Here is a 20,668-nt window from a genome sequence, read left to right on the forward strand (position 1 = left end):
TCCTGTTCAAAGCAACCCCCTGTTGAAATTGCTTCTGCTGTCGGGGGTAGGTAGCGGATGAGCAGGGCATGTGTGCAACAGGCAGCTAGCAGTGATACCTGTGCAGTGCAGTGGCACCTGCTTTGGGCTGAAGTTCAAAGGATTTTGTCTCTGAGATGGCAATAGATAACTCTGACATAGCACTTCCAGTTGTGGGGCTTCAGAGTGCTCTAGAAAAAGAAACTGGCAGTATTATTCCCCGCGTGTGCCTGGCAGAAGATAAAAACCTGCTCTGGCCTTGTGTAGCTTTATAATCCCCTTGTGGCTTGGTTTGGAAGGAACAAGAGTAAATATGGAATTCAGAGATACCATTGCGCTTTGAATTTTCTACAGAACAGGGGGGGAACGAGTGCTTTCGGTTTAAGTCTGAAGAAGAGTATTTTCACATAAGCTACAACATTTACCTCCATGTCAAGGCTACATTGGGCATCTGAGCTTTTTGGGTTGTATGGTTATTTTGTTTGTGCTCTGTAAGTATGTTTGTAGTCTTTTATTCTTCTGAAGGAAGAAATACCTTTAGGTACTAGGTGACTTGAACAAAATTCCGACTGCAAATAACGTTTAATGTCTAATTAATTGCACATAATGAAACAATTCAATTTTTGCAGGGGTCACCATCAACGAAGAGGCGAGGGCAGATGTTACAGCCCATTATTGAAGGTGAAACTGCCCATTTTTTTGAAGAAATTAAGGTGTGTGCAGTGCATTTGTAAAAGAAAAAAAAAATAAAAAAAATTACTTCCCAGCACTTGTAATAAGGACCTGAAATGTATGAAATAATTGTTTTGAACTTCTGCTTTGACGTTCAGGAAGAAGAGGAGGAAAGTGATGGTTTGTCTACAGACCTGAATGATATCTTAAAAACCGCTGTCCAAACGCAGTCTGTTTTAAGCCCAGTTGAAAACTCCGAGTCTGATGTTGAAGATGGTCAAGAGAAACTGACCCGGGACCTTAGGCTGTCAAGCACCCGCGCTGCTTCTATGTACGTAAAAATAAGAAGTGGCTAGTTCTATCGGAGAAGTTGCAGTTGTTACGGTTGCAGTCATGATACCAAATATATAATGCCGGGTGGAGGGGAGTGACACGTTCAGCACTTCGCAGCAAGTGTTTGGCTTGAACGAGTGTTCTTTCCTCTGACATATCTGACTAAGATCTTTTTGTATTCAGTGAATTGTTGAGTATCGTCTAAACCTTCTTCAGCCTTACCTGAGCTGTGTAGGCAGCAGAAAATGTATACCCTTTTATTAACTACTAGTTTGTTCTCAATATTTCACCATCAGACAGGTAGCGTATTCTTTCTGAGCAAGACAAATTTCTTACAAGTGCAGCTAGCTGAGTTGTTTTTGAGTATGCTTTGAGGAATTTAAATTTCATTGCATTACCAACGGTATTTTTCTTTCACTTGAAATTTTTAGGCCTGAATTATTGGAGCAACTGTGGAAAGCCAGAGCTGAGAAAAAGAAGCTACGCAAGACATTACGAGAATTTGAAGAGGAGTTTTATCAGCAGAATGGAAGGTTTGTTTAACACAAAAACAGATGCTGGACAGCAGCCTCATTTTGTAGCCCAAGTATATTTTTGTCAACTTTCTATATGAATGTTGCCAAATGGAGTCTGATCTGTTCTAATCTCTGCTATGAATAATCTCCTGAAGGAGATAAAATTGTCGTGTATTTTTAGTAGCGGAGGAAGATAACATTTTAAAATACTTTAAAAAAAATTCTTTTTTTTTTTTTATATTAACACTGCCACCCCACCCAGATTATCCCTGTTTTTAACACAGGCTGGGGAAGCTTGGCTATTGGTTCCTTGTTCCAGCAGGTCTGTCCTGACAGTGGTATTTGCTTTGCCCATAAAGGGGTCTATAATTTTTATTCTTCTCTGTATTGTTGAGTTCTTTTAGGCTTCTTATTTGAATATATATTGTCGTGAATTTGATTTAACTGCTGCCTGTTGTATGTAATAGGAGGTTTTTCGAGGTGTGTCACCTCATGAACAAAACTAACGACACTCTTTTAGGAGGTCAGTCACTTTCGTGACTGGCAGACGTTCTCGTGTAACTTTACTTTCTAGTGTATTTCTTCTTAACTTAAACTCCTGGACCATTTGTCACGCAAATTCCACTAACGTGGCTTCATCAGGTACTTACTGAATTTGAGGCATAATTCCTTTTGACCTTAATGGCAAGTAATGAGGTTAATAATGAAGGGTTGATTTAAAAGTAAGTCAGATTAATGGATTAATTTATTATAGTCTAGCCTTAAACAAGTAGGAATAATTCTATGCTATCAGTTTGTGGGTCAGTCTACATACATAAAAAATCTAGATCAACTTAAATTTATTTGTGTTTTTCTGTAATGTGTGCACAGAATCTGAAATGAAAGTCTTCATATCTTGTTAATAAAATTTCCATAAGAACTTAAGACAAAGATGTATAAACAGTGCTGCAACAGCTGTGCTGAATAAATGCTGCTGGATTTTCTATTAAGTTTTTGGGGTGATGGCAGTTTTAACCACAATAAACTAAGACATATCGATATATCTGTTATTGGTGAGCAAGCTGCCACAAACGTTTCTATTTGCCCTAAGATTACTGCACGTAGCTACTTTTGTGTCTGGCTTGCTGCTGTATCAAGGATTTTCTTGAAACTGAGGTGTGCTTCTTTTTACAGGAACGTACAGAAAGAAGATCGAGTACCAATGCTTGATGAGTACAGGGAGTACAAGAAAATCAAAGCCAAACTTCGGCTGTTAGAAGTCCTTATCAGCAAACAAGATTCTTCAAAGTCAATTTAAATTATATTCCTCCAGCCCATTGAATAACGTGATATTTCCGTATGCTACCACTGTACTTATTGGGTGCTTGTGTTCATTTGTCATGCACTGTTGAAAGAATCCAGTTTGTGCACTTTATTGGGGTGCCACTATAACGTATTTGAAGGGTAAGTAGGTGCTGTCTAGAGAGCAAGTAAGATTTCTAAGTCCGAGACTGCTCTATCCAACTTTAGCAAACACAGTTTCCATCAAAGTTTTGTATTGCAGATGCATCCATCTTGTTCCAAAACAACCATAGGGTTTTTTTTTCTTTAGCATTCAAGAACTTGGAGACTTTTGTTATTACCAACTTTTTGCATTATTGAAGAAATTATTAATACCATAATGCTACACTGAACTACTTCTCTTGCCTATTTTTTATTATGAGGAAAAAAAGTCAGCAAATTAAATGTACATCTCTTTTTCCTGGAACACTTAAAAAAAACAGACTGAAATTCTTTTCAAAGGACTGCTGTGGAACAACTTTAATTTTTGGTATTTTAAATTGCACCTATAACACAGTAATAATTAACATCTATGGATTTTGCTCATTAGTGGTCACATTTTCTCCTTGATAAAGATGACGGTGGACAAACCAGAAAGTGACCTTGCTTAGTGTCTTTTAAAACTTGGAAAACTGAAAAGTTATATCACATGTTGCCTACAGGACTTATGTTACTCTTGTTCATTTTGTCATTTTATCGGTTATTGTTTATCAACTAGTGGTGACATAGTGTTTTGTCTGAATTGGATACTGCATCTCCACTTTCGGAAGATTTGAGGAACATAATGAACATCTCAGTGTATGGGAAATCTGATGGCGCTCAGACCTGTGTAGCTTCAGCAGAAAAGAGCTGGCTTAAGACAGTCAAAATTCCACTGTACCTGAAATAAATATGGTATCAAGGGCTAAAATCAGTGTAGTTAATGCGCACCACAGGGTGAACTGTCAGTTTTGATTGAAAAAATTACTGCTGTTTATCACAATTTTGTTTTACAGTTGGAGAATAAAAATAAGTTATCTAACTCTTACGATGTAAGCAAAACAGTTTATGGGCCTTGCATGATTTAGCTTCAGAGTTGAAACTAAAAAAATGTTTTGAGTATCACATCTGCTGTGCTGAATGATGATTTAGCTACTAGCTTTATGCTCTGCAACAGCCGTCAGCAGCTGGTTTTGATCTGGCAAAATCTAAGTGTTAATTTTAACTGGTGCTTTCTCAATTTTATTTTTTTTTCTTCAATGTATCAGTTTGATTGTGGCCATGTTTTGCATGCACCTACTCTCACTGCATGTTTTTATGACTGGCTAATGTCAACATAGCTGTTGTTCACACTGCTTTATGAAAGACCAAAAATGAACTTTCTCACAATGAAGAAACGGCTAGCATGTAACCTCATAGACTTGCTGTTCTGTCATGAAACATATGACATAGGTTGAAAGTAGGATTTTTAGTGCTCAGATTTCATCTGTGTACTGTAGAATACTTCTTGTTTTGTTTTACTCTGCTTGTAGGCATGTAATTTTGGAATTCAGAAGAAAAAAAAAAAGCACTAAAACTATTGAGCACTGGTGGTATGCCTTTTTTTTTTTTTTTTTTAAACTGCAAAATGATCTGGGACCTTAGAGAATTATGAGGTTAAACTAGTCTTGAGACCATATGTCAATTTTATTCAGTTCCATTGTGCAATGTACACTTCAGTTACTTTTCTATCAGTCTGCAGACACGGGTGTATCCAAACATTGAAACTAATGTGTACTGTATAGTGTTGTACATGAATGTTTGTGTTTTATATACCACATGCAAAATGTCAATATGCACTATTTAAATGTTTTAAATAATATATTCCTCCTTTATAATGCTTAAATCTATATGATTCCAATATTTTTATAAGTGAGTGAGTGATCAGACTGGTTCCAATTCAGAATTAACAGCTGCTTTGTGTTTGTTATGCAGTGTTTGGCTGTTTATTCAGTATAGTAGATAAGCATGGCAACAGTTATGCCGAGTGTGTTTTGTGCCATCCTTGTTGAGCAATAAATAAATGGTAGAACTAGGCATTTTGTGATATAACAGTTTTACTTTGGTAAAAGCAAAACCTATATATCTATATGGATATATAGATATGGTATATATATAACTAAACCAGATATAATTGCATTGCTATGTCTGGTGCTCATTGTATAGACTTTTATAATAAAAGTACCTTAACATTTATTGTCATATATCTGTTTCTCATCATGCTTTCTCCTCCACTGCCATCTCTTACAAACAAGTGCCAAATCCTTCGCTATTCCTGTACGTATTTGTAGTTTCGGGGTGTTGCGGGGGCAGGTCGGAATGCCCGCAGCCTGCGAGCAGAGCCAGCGCGCTGCTGCTGGCTCGGGTGCTGCGACAGCCCTCTGGGAAGCCGCAGCAGTTGAAGCCTTATTTCACCTGTTTGGACTGTGCCTCTCAGCAGAGACGGCAGGAAAGTGGCCGCCACATCCGCTCCTGAACTGACAACTTGGCTTGCGGTGCTTCAGCTCCTGCTAGGGCGCCAGCCTGCTGCGTGGTGACGCAGAGCAAACTGTGAGTCTTGCTTGTTCCTGCTCCGGCAGTAGCGACTTTGGGAGTAGATGGGGCAGAGGGCTGCTCTAGCTGTTACTGGGCTAATGAATTCACTGCCAATGAATACACCTTCAGCTGATGAGCAGTATTTGATTGTCTTTCTATATCCGTACTGATCTCTTAGCCTTAGAATCAGTATCGCAGCTACGATAACAGAACAGCTACGGCTGTGTCTGTGGCCAGCAAACACTGTTACTGCACACACAAGAGGATGCTTCTCCTCTGGACCAAATAGGTCATTTTTTTCCCCCCATCGTATATTGATGTGAGTTCATAAGAAAAGTGACTCTTCTGTTGTATTTTGTGTAAATCCACCTTTCTTCAGCCTAAGGCCTGTCTGGCAGGGGACAGAACTCCTGAAGGGAAAGACTGCTGTGGGTGTGTGGTAGCGCGGGTAAATGGGAACGCAAAAAACAAGTAGGAAGTTGAGGGAGGGAGAGGACAGAAGGAGCCTCCATTGTGTTCTTCAGGGCTGGACAGAATACCCTTCCTTCTGATCACAGGGCTTTCCTCTGAAGATGGGGGGAAGAGAAAGCACAAATTCTTAGGGCACTGGCTGGGAGAGTGCACAAGGCTGCTGTTCTCCAATCCTCCATTTTTCCTGGGCATTATTTATTCAGTGAAGCTTGTTCTGGTCAGGTTGCTAAATGAGAGGACAAAAATCCCTCAGACAGTGCTTTAATGAGAACTGCTTCAAATCCATGGACAAAACTGATAATTTTAACGAAGGAAAAATAACCCTGTGTTGAACACCATTAGCCAGAACAGAGGAGAAACAGCTATTTTTGAGGGTGCAAAAAGCTTGGTGATACTGGGACCAATCTTCCTTGATGAAGAACCAGTTCTGAGACCATGCAAATCCATAGTATTCCAAGCTTTACCTCTTCAAAGAGGTTTGCCTGAGCCATCTTGTTGTGGGGCAAGGAGAGAAAAGTGAGGCAGGCTATTAAAAAGGGTTTCCTGTGCCCCAGAGGAGCAGAGCAAGGTTGAGGAGTGCTTGAAAGCTTTCCCGGGAAGTTCTGGGTAAGGAACAGTGTCTAAAGGTTTCGAGACTTTTTAGTATGAGAGGGGTTGCCAAGGAGGGGGAAAGTCTGGAGATGCCAGAGGCGTAATGCATCTGCTTTCCTGCGTGTCAGGCTAGAGAGTAATGAGGATACAGATCATTAGTCACCTGCGTTTTCTGGGACAAGTGTCGTGGGATACTGCATAGCAACAAGGCCTCTTTGGAAGCGGTGTGTTATTTTAAACTGTCCCTTTTAGAACAGCGAGGACGGCACGGCTTGGCTTGGCCAGGAGGCCGAAGAACAGAGCCGGTGAACCCTGACAGGCAAACCAGCGCGTGGCTGCATCGTGCTGCTGGGCGCCGTCATCTCCGGGGTCCCTTCGAATGCCTGTCTGCTCCCTCCCCCGTCACACAGCTCCTCCGCACTGCGGTTAGATGCAGAGAGACCAGGTAGTAGCTCGATGGTGCTTTGCAGGACAATAAGGCTTTATAATATTATAAATCCTTGTAGGATTGATAGAAGATTCCGGATACTTCGGGGGCTGGGGGTTACGTGTTGTGCCTGAGCAGCAGAATTTCCCTAGGACAGGGGCTGTGTGGTGCAGAGTGGGGTACTGCAGCCCGGGGTGTCTGACGGCGTGTTCAGATGGCGTGTGGACACGGGTTTTATTTCTTCCTGTGGCTGAGGCCCAGCAATGAACACACGTTAACGACTACACAGGAGTAGGTGGCTTCTGGTCTGAACAGGACACCGTGTCTCTAAGGCAACAAACGCGTGTAGGAATTAAAAGGATGTTCTGAAAAGCCAGGCTGGTGCAGGGGTGAAGCAAGGCGCGCTCTAGTGGCTCCACTGTTGAGGCTTGATCAAAAACATTTTTTTGTTTCCTGAAAGAGTAATTTTTTTCTCTGAAGGCAACAGTAACCTGTTTTGGAAGCAAAGGGGTGCCTGGAACAAGAATTGTTGAGAAATTAACGTTACCCTTGGCAGCAGGTGGACTAGCAGAAGAAGGCGCTGCGGGGCAGCGAGGGCCAAGGACCGTGTGCTGGGCTGTGCCACGGTGGAGGGCTGCGCTGGGTGCGCGGTGCCAGAGGGGCAGCGGGGGCGCGGGGCGGCCCCAGGGTGCTGCCCTTGCTCACGGTCTGCTCTCGGGGTGCACATCTCTCTCCCCAAAGCAAGGCAGAGGAACAAATGTTGTTCAGACATTTGTAGATGTACCCACCCAGAGCTCTTGCTAGTAAGGTTGGTCAGTTTTCAGAGTTAAAGCAGCACCTGAAACTCAGAGAAAAGACCCAGAAGCAACAATGGTATATACCTTTATTAACATCCCTGCTTCTCTTATCCAGAAATAGGAAGAAAAAAAAAAGGGGGGGGGGGGAGGGGAGGGGAGGGGAAGGGAGACTTTGGATTTACTTAAACTCTGTATAGAGTCAGGCCATCTCTGTTACCGGATGAGCTCGTGCATTACACTATGCTCTCTTGTCTTGAAGCATCCTTCAGTTCCATGCTTTTCATAATTCTCCTGATTTTTGCATTAGTGTTATCTAATTTGTTCTGCAACTCTACTGTATACCTGAAGAGCCTAGAACACACAAATACAGCCGCATAAACTTGAGATGGCACTTGCCCTTAAACTTGCATTTGCAACCTCTTTCTTTGCTCACTTGTGTCAGCTGTCAGGGGTCTTAAGTCCTGAAATGCTACTTCACAGGCACAAGGTCTACAGTCTCTGTCCCCCTCCCTGGGCAGCCACAAGGAGATGTTCTGGAAGAGCAGCAATATTTTAAATTCTAGTTCCACTTCATTCTTGACTAATGTCCTTACAAGCTTCTCTGCTAAATTCTTGTGTTTCCTTCTTCCCTCCCAGAGGGCAGCTGTTGTCAGCCAGTATAGGAGCACTTAAAAGATCTTAAAATCACTGACTTTGATCTTGTGTCTTTCAGGTCGTGCCTAGGTGAGGGTTTCAGCTAGGGCAGCAGGTGCCTTGGGATGGGACTAGGCCAGCAGGCACACACACACACTTACCACTGAAAGTCTGCGGTGGAGACGTAGCTCTGAGCTGTGACTGAGTCCGTGCCCTCGGTAGGTGCATACTTCTGACCACGTTTTTCTTTCCCTTTCTTTAGCTTCGATAACTTCAGATGGCTCTATTCATCATCAGAGAGATTTAAAAAAAAATCACAGACAAAGCTGGCATGGCTCATTAGAGTTCCTGTAACACAATCACTCATGCAGGGAGGGGCCATGCATGCAGGGAAAGATACATGCCGCTTTGGCGAGAAAAATGTTCTCTATCTGAAAGTAGATTTTCCTTCTGGCCCTTCCTAAAACCAGGATGTAGGACTACACACGTCTTTTCAGAGTTTAAAGAGACTGCAGGCATTGTATGTAGTAGTATTTACAGCTAGCCAAGGGGCTTTAACTCTTTCTTGTTGTAGAAGTAATTTTTTTAAAAAAATATTTTAGAAGTACTTGCACAGGCTTACCCCAGGTACAGAAGTACCAAAGACTGCTGGAATCTTTTTGTAAAGCAAAATGAAGCTACAGCAATCCTCCTTGCTGTAGAGGCAGCTGTGACCCAATAGATTGGTGTAAAACTTGTTTCTTTCCATACATCTGTTTCTGTTTAACATTTGGGCAAATGCCCAGCTCACTGATCCCACCCTACTGCCAGCTCTGCTGTTGTAGTTAGTGTATGACCTTGTCTGAACAAGCTTTCATTTGAAGTTTTGGGCATAATTAGTGATCTTTCTTTACTTATAGGTCTAGTTTTTACTATTCCCATGATGTTAAAAATAGCATCCTGTGGAGAAATATCTTTTGTAAGTAACAGTGGGGACAACTGTAACTCCTTTTATTATTCAGCTTCTGAAGTATAATCAGTTCCTAAGAATACAGGAAGGAATAAAGCCTACCTTTTCATTAGCACTGTCACCGTTGGAAAGCTTAGAAATATCCTTGCTTGTGCTGGCTGAAAATTCCTCGCTTGTCATTCACGCAAATGAGAAGAGACAGAAGTCACGTGAGAATAGGCCTGTGCTCGGTGCAGGGGGTAACAGCAGATGCTGAGATCCTACCTTCCCAAGCTCTCATCTGCTGGACTTGTATCCATCTCTGGTTTCTTCAGCTTGAGCTTGACAAGGGCCTTGCGGCTCTGAACAGAGACAGGGAAGGTCAGGCACGTTAAATGGCGTGTGTCGAACCAGAGGCACTTTTGCACAAGGACTTGAATGCAAGGAACAAACCGCCAGTGTAATGCCTTGGCAATTAAACAGAAATCCCACCAGTGTATCGCTTTGTTCCCTTAGCTCATCTCAAAGAACTTGTCCTGCTATATCTCAGATTTGTCATGAAATCCCTGAAGGCCACAGCCAACCAAAACCAGTAAGAATTTGTTTTCAGGCATATTCAGTGTAGTCTTACTGTAGTCCCTGATACGTAGGAGAATGACCTTGGGTAGAGTAATCTGAAGCTGGGCCTCCCCCTTCCTTTTCCTTCATGAAAGCCAGGCTTTGTAGAAGCAACGTAATGTGTATCTACGCCACTCATGAATTCCTACAGGAAAATGTCAGGTAGACAGAGCTGCCAGCCGCTCTACAGAGTGGTCAGTGCAGGCCACCTCGGAGAAGCACAGTCTGAATGTGCACGTCTCTCACCCCACACCTATCTCCATCTTATTTGTCTCACTGGTGATGCTGTATTCCCCAGTTAAAGTCAGGTTTCTAGGCAGAGGTACTGACTTGTCCCAGCAACAGAACTGCATGCAATCTCTTTGGCTTCAGTGTATGCACGTGGCATGAAAGGAGGAGGTCATAATTTCAAGTTGGACTGAAAAGTTAGGGAAAGATTTGTTCCCCTTTTGTACTCGCTTCTGGCACATAAAAATGGTCTGAACATGCGGAGTTTTAAAGGTACGTATTTCCACTTGTCTTCCCATGCAAAGAAGATCTTTTAGTTTCTCGGTTTGGAAGAGCAGCAACAAGTAAGCTCTGAAGGAAACTGATGATGGCACGTATCGCAAACCAGGCTGGTCTTAAATATTGCTTTTAAAAGGGGTGAAGTAAAGGTAGGCTCCTTGCCCCCTCACTCATGTGCTGCTCTTCCCATTAGGAGCCCCTGTGGGTTTGATGGAAGGATGTCTCTGTATCTGTCAAATGTTTATTTAAGGTGAAAAACCAAATATTGGGTGTTCTTAAATGGTTATGGCCCAGCTATTTAAGGGTCTTTGTGAGTGATGTAGTTTAGAATTCCTCCTCTTACCTTGAATTAAATGAGGTAGGTAGAGAGCTGCTTACTTACCTGTCTAAAGAAGTCTCTGATTCGAAGTTCTTGACTGGGTAGCACTTCAAAGTCTGCTTTGACTTCTGAATAGGTGTCATTTATAATAGCCAAAAACATGTTCTGCATAGGAAGGACACAGATATTTGTTTCTGGAAATTTCATTTGTGTTATTCTGGGACTGTTGTTTTTGGGGCTGTTCTGTGCTAGGGCATGTAACTAATGGAACTGAAGAACTTTTCTGGGTGCGGACATGCTCTAATGCAGTTAAATTATTTGATGGTTTTAGGGAATATTTTTGGGAGGCAAGTGACTTATTTCCCATCTGCAGTACCGGCTAAAAGGACACCTTGGAGGTAATTGATTTTCTGTGGTAGACTTGTAGCTTTTTCAGATGGTGTTTCAATCTGAAGTAATTAATGAAAACATCAATCTAACTGATAAAGCAGACCTGCACCTACACAGTCCCATCAAAGTCTCCCTTTAACCTTCCTAGCTGACAAGGCTGACATTATGCAGTTTTCAAGAGCGCTCAATTAAGTTTTCAGAAATTAAAATCTCGAGAAACGGGTGGTGCAGTAAAGTGAAAGGTGGAACGTGCTTGTTGTGTGGTGCAAAAGCCCCTTTCGTGGCTGTTGGGAGGAAGGGAGAGCTGTGAAATGTCTTGCCTGCTGGGAACTCCTGCAAAAGAGTTTGGACTCTCTCTGCCCTGGGGTTCTAAGGGGCAGCTTATGCAAAAGGGTAAGCATTTGTAAGATGATACCTACCAGCAATGTGAAGAACACAAAGAATACAAATGTGATGAAGTAAATAGGTCCAAGGACTCTGTTTGCTGCTTCTATGGTGTCAAAATTAAAATCTCCCAGTACAAGACGAAGCTGTGTAAAGCTGGAAGAAAAAACATACCTGAATGAGGTTGACTAACTTCTAAAGAGAAGTATTGTAAGTCTTATAAAAAAAAAAAAGTTAACAGATACATTTGAGACTGATTCACCATTACCTTAGTCACTGAAATCAAAAGGCAAGCCACAGGATAAGAGCAGTGGCAGATGGTGTATTTAGAATATATTTCATGATTTGAAAGTACAAAGGAATTTTTAAATGGCTTGCATGAGAAAATACTTTCATTTTTGATAAATCAACTGTTGTGGCTTTTCTTTTTATTTCTCTTCTGTTCTAGCTTTGTGATCCCTTATCTTCTGTTAGTACAGCAAGTATTAAATCCTATGAGGGATTTTATTCTTAGCTAAGACAAATAAATACTTATTTCTCTGTATTGCAGCACCTTAGAACTATCTCACATCCAAGGGGATCCAAAATGAGCTATTTTTCCGCTTTAGAAGCGCCTTACTTTTACATGAAAAGCTGCTTTCAAAGACCTGGTATGCTACAGATCTCTAAAGCTGTAAGAAACATAGCCGTGGGCTAAAACACAGCGCGCACTGCAGGTGACAGGTTAGGGTTTCTACAAGGTGCAAGGACCATCAAACCCAGTTCCAGTTGGAGTCTGGAATTGATCCGATGATGTTGCTACAGTGAGTGGCTGAAAGCAGTCTGGGAAGGAAAGTAACAGAGCTGGCAGATGGGATTTGGGGACTCTTGGCTATGCAGCTGGATGTTTTCTTAAAAGAGCAGTAATTCCTGTTTGCAAATGTGCTCAGCTTGTGCAGGGAGCCTCTTGAGTGGAGAAGTCAAGGGGTTTTCATGCTGGGGACGGTGTCACATACCCAGGGGCATGTCTGCTGGGTAGTTTCACAATCTTGCTTTTGAAAGAGTTAAAAGGGAATAGCCTGCTGCCAGGCCTGCCTGATTTTGCCTGCCTTACACATGGAAGGACTGTGCTGTGGGACTAATAGCTCCAGCGGGTGAGCTACTGCTGAGCTCCCCCTTCTTATGCTTCCCTGACCTATTCGGTGTACATGTGGTGTTTTGAACATTGTAAAGGCTTTGGGAAACAGATTCTAAGGCAAGAAAATTGGTTATACTCTGAAATAAGCTTGAGTGTGGGAAACCTGTACTCTTCTAAGTTCTGCTTGGCAGAAACTGGCTTGCACGTGCACCAGCTGGGGGGTTTGTATCAAAAAGTTTAGAAAGTAGCATACATGCAGTTTTGGAAAGTAGAAAAATCTTCAACTTGTGACCCAAAGATCAGATAGCCTAACTGGGCATAGGCAAAGAAAATGATAAAGAAAATGATGGCGAATCCAATGATGTCTTTGGCACAGCGAGATAATATGGAGGGCAGCCGCGTCGATTTGTTAAACTGTACATATTCAAGTATCTGCAAAAGAACGGAACGTGTTGTTATTGGGGGATCAAAATACATTGCCATTTCTTAACAGAATTTCTGGAATGTTTTCTGTAGTACTATGTAACAGGTTAAGTCATACCTAGAAATAGGTTGCATGGTATGTATCAGTAGGGAGAACTAGGATTGGGTGTGCTTCTGGAGAAGATTAATACTCTGCCAAGCAAATATGCTTATGTCCTAAAGCTAACAGTGTGTAGACAGGTCTTTGCTGGGTACTGGTACGTGTAAGCAGCTCTAGCAGACACGGAGCCCTGGTCAAGGAGGTGGCGAGCCATACCACCCTCCTGTAGCTGAGGGTTCCCTGCCAGGCTGAGCTGGTGAGGAGCTCTTTTACTTTGGGTCTGAAACAAGGCCTGAACAAAAGCCTTGTTCAATGACAGTAATTAATCTAGTAGCACAACTGTGTTTATAATTAACAGTCATCAGTCTGAGGGGAGGATGATGCAGGGGGAATGTGCAGCCGGGGTACAGAATGAATGTATCGAGGAAGACTGTCCACAGAACTGGTTAACAGTCAACGCTCCCCAACAGCTTCTTCCTGCAGCCTCAGCCTGGGAGGTGGAGGAAAGCCAAAAGCCTGTTTGTTTTGGAAGGACATGACCTTTCACGACAGCTTATGTTCAGGTACTTGGGGCATGACTGTAAAGCGTGGTATCTTCTGGCAGACATGAGCACCTCCCCTGCCCGTTTCGCAGCTGCTTTGTGCTGGGCATTTTACAGATACCTTGGGGGAGAGAGGGCCAGGCAGCCTGAGCTTGGGCAAAGCTCGGGGCAGTTTCATCTGGTTGCTGGGAACACTGGGGCCACCCAAACTGCAGTCACTGATGTTTGCTGGGTAGAGGGGAAGGCGTGCAGACCCCAGGCTGTGCCAGCAGGGTTTACTAGATCAGGGGCAGTGGCGTACACACCTGCAGGACTGGTCTGGCCCTAGAGCACCTGCTTAAGAACAAAAGTAGCCCCTAATCCTAGAGAAGTTTGCTACTCCGTCCAGAGACCAGCAAATCTCGCAAGTAAGAATGAAATTAAAGGTGTCCTGGCACAAAGCCACTTCAGAATCACGTTCAGACACATTTCCCTTTCCTCTGCAGTTGCTACTGTTTTCACAGCCTTTGGCTACAATAGCTATGAATAGCTTCACCTACTACAGCTGTGCGGTTGGTATAGGTCAGGCTGTGACCTGGATAATATTGGGTCTAGGAAAAGACTTAAGTTTAAAGGGGCTGCTTGGCTATGGTAATTTCCCAGCTGCTCCAATGGAGACAGCTGCCCATGTGCACAATTTTTTTTAGATGGCTTGGAATTTGTATGACCCGTGTTTATGAGAAGGAGGTAATTTTAAACTCTTCTGGAATCTTACAAACAAAATTCTCCCTTTTAGCTCCACCTCTGCAATGCATCCATGAATAGGCAAAAGTGAACATTTATTTCATGCTCAGAAACACTATGATTCTTGAGTACAAAAAAAGGGAGTAAGAGCCAATACCTTTATCCAAGCAAAGAAGATGTTGACAGCAACGATGTTGTTGTAAAGGACTTGCCAGAATCCAAGGAAGTAGAAGTCTGGATATACATGGGCATTAGACAGCAGCTCTTCCATTAGCAGGGACACTGCTGCAGTGCAGTAGATATTGAGGGCAATGGCAAGGACAGATACCTGAAAAAAGCAGAGACCAGTGGAACTGAAGTTCAGCTACCTGCCTTCTGTTCAGACTGTCAATTTGCACAGAAAAGACTGTATTGATTTCCAAAGGCTCTTGGTTAGATTTGAAGAAGCTAAGCTTTTTAGATGCTTTGTCATAAACTGTATATATGAGACTTTATTGGCCAAATCATTTGTAATTTTACTGTGATAATTCTGGGCCTGTGCTATGTAACATGCCGCATATGCTGTGGTTTTACTGTGTTAGCTCTGTTAGGCACTAGTACTTTCCCCCTCTGCAAAGATGAAGTCTAAAACAAATAGGGTGGATAACAATTAGAAAAGACATAGCGCTGCAGCAAGTTGGCAGCAGGGCTAGAGAAGAGTCGAAGTGTGCTGAACCATGGTGGGCCATGTGGCCTCTTCAGCGTAGAACAGCGGGTGACTGACCAACCAGACACAGGTCTGGGCTGTTCTGGCTCGCTGGCTGTCTCTCCAGTGCTAGCCTAAGCTGGCAAGCACAGAGGTGAAAGTCAAGGTGAAAGTCAAGGGGTAGCTCACCACCAGCAGCAGCAAATCCAGCCAGTTCCAGGCACTTCTGAAATACTCCTTTTTCAGTTTTACTATTTTGATAGCTTTGTGGATTATGAATGTAATGATAAAGAGGCAAAAGGTGACTTCGCAAGAAGCCAGGAAGTAATCATAGTATGTGATGTATCTGAGGAGCTTCACAGAGTAGATATGTGAGGAGGTGAGAGCACCCCCAGTAGCAGGGAACTCTACCACCAACCTGAAAAAAATTGGGGACTGCTGTTAGTTATCATCCCTTTAAATCATCTCAGCCCTTAATTTTCTAGTATTAATTATTCCTGTATTAATAATGCCTTACTGGAACTCCTACATCTGTAAGATATTACTGTAAGTGTTCCACTAAGTCCCCCAAGAAAAAGAGTATTACATGGTTGGGGAGGCTGAGGGGAAAACGAGAAGCTCTTCGGATGCCCAAGCTCTGGTGTTTCATTAAAAGTCATTAAAGAAACTGTGTCTCAGAAGAACAAATGTTCACCATCCCCTGAGTCTTTTCCCTCCACTAGCTGACAACAGGACTAATAATCCAGTGTCTGACCTTGCAAAAGGCTATGAAATCTATTCCAACAGACAGCTGTGCAGACCAGATACCAACTATTACAAAAAAATGGAAAGGAAGGATCTGGGTCTGCTCTCTGCCCTAACTGAATTTCTGCATTTTTAATGAATTGCTCTCTCGCCAGCCACACCTGGGAAAGGCGGCTGCATATGCCTGAGGTGACCAGCCTTTCCTTGTGCCTTTATGGAAGCATCATGCCTCAGTAAATTGGATTTCAAATGTAGTGAAAGTAAGAACTCACCTGATTATACAGAAGAGGTTTACGTTAGCATTATATGTTGAGAAGTCAATAAATACAGCTCTGGTTCCTCTAGTGAGCCAGCTGTTCTGTCTGAGAAACACCAACTTCTCTACACTCTCCTGCTTAGATTTAGGTAAGTTGAACATATATCCTCCACTGCTGTACAAGCCCATAGATCCCCAGTACCATGGGGATAATGAGGGGGCTGAGGTGTATTTCCATCTGTTAGAAATGGGAAAACAAAGGAGCTTAGCTTATGGAACCTGGACTGAAGTAAGCTTTAACTTTTATTTTATACAATTCTTGTTAGTTCTTGTGTTCTTCTGCATCCACAACTGACCATTTAAGCCAGACCTTTAAATAACAGTTTTCTTTACCCGAAATACACACAAGACATACGGTCTTAAGATATTCCCATTTCTTTTATATAGCGACTCAGTACATTCATAAAACAGCAACTGCTTATGAATTTGGATTTCACCCAATGTGGGCCAGACAGTTTATTACCTTAAAACCTTTATAAGTAAATGGAATATCTCTAGTTTATATAGTTCATTGTTACTGTGGCATGTTCACATGTTCTTTCATTGTGTTAAATCAGTGCTAAATGAAGTGTGTGAAGCAGGCCTTTTGGCTCTGTTTGCAGGGCATTTTAGCATGATTCCAATTTATAAACATGTGATTTAAATCCAGGCCTTATATAACTGAGCATTTCTCCAGAGATGTTAGTGGAGATAGGCCCACTAACGTGTGGTTCTGCTGAACTGGGCTTGCTGTTTCCAGTTTGTCTTGTCTCTCTGCTGTAGATTTCCCATGCCAAACTCTTGTCTATAATGTTGGCACAAAACCAAATCCACCATTTATCTCAATGTAAACAAGAGAAATCTCAGCTAATTGCATGCACGGTTGTGTTACTCACTGGAGAACAGTGGCATTAAGGATTTGGTTAGGTTTTAAAAAACATTTTTCTGCTGATGTAGGATGACTTACTCTGATTTGTTCCTTAGACCAAAGTCAGACCTGTCTTCAGCTCCATAACGATATTCACCGTAACAGTCTTGTAAAAAAGCACGGAAATACGGGTAGATGGAGCAAGTGTTGTTGCGTACTTTCAGCTGGCGAATCTGGGCTACTCCTAACAGCAAATTCTCATAGTAAATATGGCTGCTGTTGTTCTGGAGGGTTAACGTCGTGTTGTTATACCATTGCTCCCAGTAGAGCCCATCCAGCAGGGGCCCCTCTGCAAACTATGTGTACAAGTGAGGTTAAAGTTTCAAAAGATTTAGATACCACTGTTCCCACACCTTTTAACATACAAACCTCTACAAGGTTCTCAGGTTGCTTGTAGCTACATAGTCTAAGCTAGAATACAAACAATTCCCACTTCTGTGCTGTCCCATAATTACAATATATTTATATCTTTTTGCTATGTCCGTTCTATTTCCTATGCAATTCTATCAGAGATATGTAATGGGAATATTCAGGGGAAGACTATAACGCAACGTCTGTTTGGCGTTTCTCTGAAAAATTCTGCTGAAATCTAAGTGAATATGTTTAAACACAAACATTATATGTTGTTTTAACAAAATCTGTTGGTTATCTTGGTCTCTGAAGATCTGTTTTGGGATGTATTTCTCACTGGATTTTTAGTCATCTGAATCTAAATGAAGTATTTATTTTTGAAAGCAGGGAGAAAATCCGTCTTTTTCTGGGTATTTCTTAGTTGCAGATAAAGAGCATTAAACTTAGGGAGAACATTATTCTGAGTATAAAACAACATGCTGCCATGGTTTGAGACCATCTGAGCACGTATTACAATCATTTCTAGGACCTCAGCACACACAGTGTTCAGCAAGGTCTCACTATTTTATGGACTAGCAATAAGAGACATCCTGATAAGAGTGAATACAATTCTTCCAAATGAATTGTTATAACCAGACATTTCCATTTCTAAGGGGGAGTAGGGTGAGAAAGTTTGCCTTCCGTTGCCAGCTGGGCAATGTTTCCTGGCTGCCCCAGTAGAATCATAAAAACCTTTTTTAAAACTTGAAAGTCAAAAGAACTGTAAACCAAAAATCTTTGTTTTATTGAAGCTCTTTTCAGACCAAGCGTAATATGATGCAGCAATTAATTGGCCTGTTGTTTTCCTCAACTGATTACTCAGAAGTATCAGTATTATTGTTTATACCCAGAATTTCTCCAAATGCATTTTAAGATGTTGTTTGCCTTTCTTCAGCCAAAAGCAGTATCTAGTACATGGTTTTTAGGAGAACTGTGAGGAGACTGTACTGGTCCAAATTACACACTAGCAGCTGCTTGGCTCATTTGCTCTCTGAGAGCAAATAGATTTTTACAACCAAAGGTTTTTTTTACAATGAAGTTGTTTTACAACGAAAGCCGTACCCTCCAGAAATCAGCTCTGCTTCTAATACTGCTGAAACCACTGCTGTTGTCCTCAGAGGAGGAGGGCTCCAGGAAGAGACGGGACATAACTTTGTTCAGGTAGTACATGTCTGTGCTCACCGTGCTGAACGTCACTGGAAAGAAGGGGTAAAGAGGGGATGCTCGCAAGCAGAAATGAGAGGATGAGAACAGCTAACCTTGCTGCTTCAGCTGTCACTAAGGCATGCTGCTAGAAGAGGGCCGTCAGAGCGATTGTGACTGAAGTGCCTTTGGGTAGATGTCGGGTGGAGTGAAGAGTAAGTACTGAAAGAGATACCGTTTATCACAGAATGGTTTGGGTTGGAAGGGACCTTAAAGACCACCCAGTTTCAACCCCCTGCCACGGGCAGGGACAGCTGCCACTAGCCCAGGTTGCCTCCAGCCCTGGCCTGCCACATTAATTATTTGTAAACAGCTTAAGTTGCCTTGGTCATTTGCTGACTTACCGATACAGAGGTCTATCAGGAAAATGATGTAGATGACCAGCTCCCACAGGGTGGTTTTCAGTTCCAGTTGCGGACTGCAACTGACCGGGGGCCTGGTGGCACCTGGTCGGGGAAATGGCGGCAGGAGCTGAGGGGAGTCAGGGGGCAGAGCCTGACTGAAGGGGCCCGCAGCCCCCTGCCCTCTGTGGGGATGGTGGGCCCAGGGCCCAGCTGTGCTGGGGGGCTCCGGCTGGGCCCCTGAGGGGAGCGGTGGGGGGCGGCCCCTGAGGGGAGCGGGGAGGTGGGGGGTCGTGGTGTGTGTGGGGCGGCCCTGAGGGGAGTGGGGAGGTGGGGGGTCGTGGTGCGTGTGTGCTGGCCCTGAGGGGAGTGGGGTGGTGTGGTGGGGGGTCGTGGTGCGTGTGTGCTGGCCCTGAGGGGAGCGGGGTGGTGTGGTGGGGAGCGGGGGGTGGGGGGGGCAGCCCCGAGGGGCGCGGGGCCGCCTCACGCACCGCTGCCGCTCAGCCTGGGGTCCACCGCGGGCCGCTGCCGCGCTGCCGCCGGCTCCATGGCCGCCCCGCCGGGCCGGCTGCCGGCGCTCCCCGGTTGGAATCGCCAGCGGCTGCGGGGGGCCGGGTCCCGCCTGCGGGAAGGCCCAGGCCGGGGAGCGGGGCCGCAGCGGGCACAGGCTGCCGGGGCGGGGGGGCCGCGGCCCGCCGAGCCCCTCAGCTACAGCCCGGGTGGGCAGCCTTCGCGGCGGAACGAAACGCTGAATTGCATCATCTGGTTGCTTCCAGGCTAAATGCAGCTGATTGGGAAATCCCCTTCTTGCCATGAAGAGAGGCAGAGAAGGTAGGGTACGCTCACTGAAACGTACGCTAACGAATATAGATAATTAACGGTGCGAGCTCAGGCTGCCAGGCCTGACGGGGTGCCCCTGCCTGCAGGCGAAGCCTTTGGGCCAAGGGGGGCCCGGAGCTGGAACCTGCAAAGAGCGCGGGGGGCTGCGTGTTTCGCTATATTCCATTGCTTGGGCAGCCCAGAGGAGAAGCGCCAGGGCAGAGCTGCAGGATTTTGCTGGGAGGTTAATAGTTGGTGACACGCATTTCAGGTTTGGGGGTTTTATTTCATGGTAGAGCAGTGTGGAGTGAAGCCGAGCCCCCATTTTATCCATTCTAGAAGAAGCTGGTGGGGTTTGCTGACCAGCAGCGGTGTTACTGTGCGCTGCCCGGGAGGAGCTCAGGGTATTTCCACCCTCGCAAATTTCCCTACACTGACTCCAGTTGAAATATCTTCAGAGACTAGGTTTGTTGCCATTCAGCAAAATAAAGTTTCACGGGGTTTATTATTATTTTGAATAGCACGCTGTGGATTGCAGCATGCTAACCCTTTGGATGATTTAAGTCAACAGCCTGTTGAGAGCCAACAGTCAGATAAGTCACAGCCACTCCTTGAGTACAGGAGTAAGGAGGGAAAACATGGTCACCTTAATGCTTCATGTTATACCGGGCAGCCCTTGGGTCAAGCGTGCAAGGAGAAAAAATACTGATGTCACCTCCCTGACGTGTTTTAGCATTAAGGGAACGTCAGCACCTAGTTTGTGCTACATAGCTTACAGCTATCAGATGACAAACAATTGGGGAAGCAGACTTAGTAAGAAGAATCCATCTTTGCCAGGCTGCAGCTAATGCCAGACATCCATAAGCTGGTTTTAACAGATCA

The 20,668-nt window shown here is 43.9% G+C and overlaps 2 protein-coding genes across 8 annotated transcripts in view; one reads left to right on the forward strand and one right to left on the reverse strand.

Moving 5' to 3' along the window:
- Nucleotides 1-5,080, forward strand: part of FAM13B (family with sequence similarity 13 member B) — a 51,129-nt gene extending 46,049 nt beyond the window's left edge. For all 7 annotated transcript variants that reach the window (XM_055718382.1, XM_055718386.1, XM_055718383.1 and 4 more), the window contains 4 exons: nucleotides 648-731; nucleotides 849-1,021; nucleotides 1,455-1,556; nucleotides 2,712-5,080. In XM_055718382.1, the coding sequence (XP_055574357.1) occupies nucleotides 648-731; nucleotides 849-1,021; nucleotides 1,455-1,556; nucleotides 2,712-2,835 (483 nt within the window). In that variant the 3' untranslated portion in view covers nucleotides 2,836-5,080. The remainder of the gene's footprint in view (nucleotides 1-647; nucleotides 732-848; nucleotides 1,022-1,454; nucleotides 1,557-2,711) is intronic.
- A 2,791-nt stretch (nucleotides 5,081-7,871) lies between these two features.
- PKD2L2 (polycystin 2 like 2, transient receptor potential cation channel) lies at nucleotides 7,872-19,772 on the reverse strand. Its single transcript, XM_055718645.1, has 14 exons — nucleotides 19,459-19,772; nucleotides 18,971-19,072; nucleotides 18,486-18,619; nucleotides 17,073-17,329; nucleotides 16,083-16,304; nucleotides 15,256-15,484; nucleotides 14,533-14,709; nucleotides 12,847-13,025; nucleotides 11,512-11,632; nucleotides 10,766-10,867; nucleotides 9,544-9,620; nucleotides 9,382-9,433; nucleotides 8,492-8,613; nucleotides 7,872-8,048 (listed from the first exon to the last, which is right to left on the reverse strand). The coding sequence occupies exons 1-14, from the start codon at nucleotides 19,514-19,516 to the stop codon at nucleotides 7,931-7,933; spliced, it is 1,950 nt and encodes a 649-aa protein (XP_055574620.1). The 5' UTR covers nucleotides 19,517-19,772; the 3' UTR covers nucleotides 7,872-7,930.
- Between the last annotated feature and the right edge of the window lie 896 nt (nucleotides 19,773-20,668).

This window comes from Falco cherrug, chromosome 8, assembly GCF_023634085.1.
Source record: "Falco cherrug isolate bFalChe1 chromosome 8, bFalChe1.pri, whole genome shotgun sequence".
Classification (NCBI taxonomy): Eukaryota; Metazoa; Chordata; class Aves; order Falconiformes; family Falconidae; genus Falco; species Falco cherrug.